The sequence below is a fragment of the Numida meleagris genome, chromosome 18 (assembly GCF_002078875.1).
Source record: "Numida meleagris isolate 19003 breed g44 Domestic line chromosome 18, NumMel1.0, whole genome shotgun sequence".
In the NCBI taxonomy this organism is placed as follows: domain Eukaryota; kingdom Metazoa; phylum Chordata; class Aves; order Galliformes; family Numididae; genus Numida; species Numida meleagris.
The window spans coordinates 5,596,708-5,600,137 of NC_034426.1; the positions used below are offsets into that span (position 1 = coordinate 5,596,708).

The window sequence follows — 3,430 nt, forward strand, 5'->3', positions numbered from 1 at the left end:
GGGTGGGCTGAATTCAAGGGGCTCCGGGGGCTTTTTGGTACTACAGCACCTGCATCTCGTTCTAAGGGAGTTGAATAAAAAGATGCCAGGTGTTTTCTCCCTGAGCTGAAAGAAAATAATAAAAACAAATAAACCTGACCCTTCGTCTGCATGAGGTGTACGTGTCAGCAGCGCAGGAGGAACGTGTATTTTGCACCTGCTGTGATGGGAGGAGGGAAGTGACTCCTGCGGACATCACTGCGTGTCCCCGCTGGTCAGAGGAGGGTGCCCCAGGAATCCTGCCCACTGCAGCCCCTCCAAGCGTGGGGCTGTGTCTGCCCCACACCAGGGAGCACCGCTCTGACCTCTGCTTGCCTTCTGCCCCCTTGGCAGCAGCTCAGCCCCACACCACGTACCTTTTGCTGGTCCAGGTCTTGTTCCTATGCTCTGCCTTCCCGTGAGCTGCGTGGGGAAGAAAACAGGAGGGATGTGAGCCTGGAGGAGAGATTGGCAGACGTCTTCCCTACCCCTGAGAGCATTGTCGGGGGGGGGGGGGTTTGCCACAGGAGCCAGGGGAGTGTTACCCAGTGGCAATGGAAGCCTGGGTGTTGTGTCAGGGGGACATTTCACCCCTCTGCTCCCCATTTCTGCCCCCAAAGCAGCTTTCAAAGCTCTCTGCGTGCCCCCAGTGCATCCGCAGTGGTGCCAGCCCCCAGGGCAGGCGCACCCCTGCTTGGTGCCGTGCATGCTGCGAGCTCTGAGACAACCAGCAGGACTAGAGATGCAGTGAGCATCCCAAGCATCCTCCCGCTGGCAGACACCCACCCCCTGCTCCCTGCATCCCTTCCCCAGCGCTGCTGCTGACTCAGGCCCTCCTCCGCACCCGCCCCACGCTCACTGCCCGCACGGGGCTGGCCGGCACAGGCAGGGGCTCCCGTGGGCTGCGCTGCCAGCGGGTCTCACCGTCCTTCCAGCCTTATTCATCTCACTCTTCCTCCCTTACAGCCACCGGTGCTGCGGTGTGCGGGGCCTGAAGCAGACAGCTGGGGAGGGGGTGCTCCCGCAAGGTGACGCGTTCCACAGACGCTTACACAATGTGTCTCCCCCGGGCCCAGCTCCCACCTGAGATGCACTGGGATTTGGGCACGAGAGAGCTGTGGAACACGTTCGGGGCTGTCCCCGGGCCCTGCTGCCCGAGCGGGACCAAGCTGGTGGGAAGAGTCCCCCCCTTCTCTGCCTCATCCACAGAAGCTTCCAGTTGTGGCTGAGTCACTCCTGCTGTAACTCCTTTTCTCCTTGTTTTCGATGGAAGTTTTCCATGGAAACCCACGCTGGGCCGGGCCGCAGGCTGGGATAAACACGGCTGAATCACAAAGATGGTTTCGCCAAGAGCTGTCAGATGGTAACAATAGTGCACGGTGAGGGGTGTCCAGGGGCCATGCTGCCTTCTGGGGGGTCAGCAGCACCCCTTCTCCCCCTGTGCTCCCTCCCCAGCCCCGTGGACACGTGCTGCCCACGCCAGCACCATGGCACAAGCTCCCTATGGCGCAGCTGGGAGGCTTCAGCCCGAAGTTTGGTTCTGGGGCCACATGCTCTCCATGGGGAAATCCCACCTGGGGAGAGCAGGATGGAGGCATCCAAATGCTCCACCGTGGGGCTTGGCAGGGGTACAGCTCCCAAGGATGAACCTTATCCAAACCCGGCAGCAGGAGGGCTGGGAGCACGTGCTGCTCCTCACCCAACGACCCAACGCAGGGCGGTGTTTGTGCAGCACCCATTCACCAGTGAGCTCTGTCCCACCGTGGCCAAGCAGCACGGGAGTGGGGCGGCCTCTGTCCCTCGGTGGCTGGCTCCGGGCTCGGCTCCTTGGAAGCCGGTGTCAGAAATCTGAGATATTTTTAAGTTCTTTGGAAGAAAAACTAATCCCGATGTGTGAGCGGGAGAAGCTGGCCTTCAAAACAACAACAGCACCGCTCTAAGCCTCGGCGGGAATGGAGCCTGGGGGCTGTCCCTGTCCCCGGGGTGCTCCCATCGCTGGGGGACACATTTTGGGCATCATCCCATGGCTATAAGAGACCCCCCCTGCCACACACACCAGGCTTTTCCAGGAGGCTAAGGGTGCTTTTGGGGATGAGTAGCACCCCGGGGATGGGGCACGGAGCGCCCACGGGTGTTCCCTATGGGGCCACTCTGACCTCAGGAGGGGGAACAGGGCAGAGCCCTCGTGCAGGGGGACCCTGGGGTGCAGCCGCCCTGTCCCCGTCCTGCCCTCTTGCTGCTGTCACCCCCCATCCCCATTGCCCCCAGCCCCCACCTGCACGGGGTTCAGCACCTCCATCCCTCGGGGCTCCCTGCGAGTTTCCCCACTCCCCGTGCCAGCCCCCGCCCCTCCCCCCCCAGTTCTCCCGACCGCCATCGCTCACCGCCGGCTGCCGAGGGCCCGGTGCCCGGTAACGGGGCGGGTCGGGCCGCTCTGACTTCGCCTCTCAGGAATCTCCTGGCCGCGACGGGCGAGTTGTGCAACCTGCGCCCGCCTCCGGCCACCACCCGCCCCGTCGGGCCGCGCTCAGTCCCCGCCGCCGCCGCCCCGCGTCGGGCCGCGCTCCGCTCCCGGCGCTCCCCCCCCAGCCCCATCCCGCAGCACAGCGCTCGTCGGAGCCGTCGGTGCGCACCGCGACGCGGCACAGGGAAGCGGGGCAGCCCCCGTCCGGGCGGCGAAGGGCAGGTGAGGGGCTGCGGGGCGGGGGGATAATGCGGGATGGGGGGGAGGAAGGGACGTAGAATGAAGGGGGGGGGGGTCCGCGCTGTTCCCTGTGCCGAGGAAGAGCTGCTCCTCGCCCGCCCCCCCGAACAGTAAGAGTTGATGTGCGGCGAATGCAGCCTGCATGTGAGCTCCTACTGCCGCGGGAGGTGGGGCTAAACCCGACGGGACCCCCGCGCCGCGGCTCCCTCCCCCCCCCCCGCTGCCCCGGGCCTTCTCGGGGGGGGCTCTGGGGAGTGCTGCCCGCGCTGCGAGTGCGCCGGGCCCGGCGACCATGGCTGTAGACTGTTACCCCCCCAGCAGCACAGTAACAATCTAAAGCCACGGTCGCCCGGGCGACGTCGAGGAGGGGGGGGTGGGGGTGGAGGAGAAGGGGACGCAGCCGGTGCCTGGCGACAGCGAGGGGGCGGCCCCCAAAACCGCAGCGAGCGCGCCCGCCCCCGCCCCGCAGCGTGGGGGGACTATCGGCGTGAGGAGGAAGCCCTCTCCCCACCCCCCACGCCTCCCCCCAGCATTACCTGGCCCTCCCGCCGGCCCACGCGTGTCCCCCCCGTCGGAGGGAACCCCCTACCTGTGCTGCAGCGGGGGGCCGTCCGCCGTGGGGTCTCGGTGTCTGCGGAGGGGGCGAGGGGGGAGGGGAAAAAGAGAGAGAGGGATCAGGCGGGCACCGGACCCCCCATCCTATCCCCC

General features: G+C 66.1%; 1 protein-coding gene across 6 annotated transcripts in view; it reads right to left on the reverse strand.

Moving 5' to 3' along the window:
• Positions 1 to 3,046, reverse strand: part of LOC110407892 — a 4,391-nt gene extending 1,345 nt beyond the window's left edge. For 3 of the 6 annotated variants that reach the window (XM_021416096.1, XM_021416095.1, XM_021416094.1), the window contains exons 1-3: positions 2,403 to 3,046; positions 1,102 to 1,371; positions 396 to 441 (exon numbers count right to left, since the gene is read on the reverse strand). In XM_021416096.1, the coding sequence (XP_021271771.1) occupies positions 396 to 441; positions 1,102 to 1,371; positions 2,403 to 2,613 (527 nt within the window). In that variant the 5' untranslated portion in view covers positions 2,614 to 3,046. Of the gene's footprint in view, positions 1 to 49; positions 200 to 395; positions 442 to 1,101; positions 1,372 to 2,402 lie in introns of all 6 variants that reach the window. The other 3 variants (XR_002444072.1, XM_021416092.1, XM_021416093.1) reach the window with 2 other exon arrangements.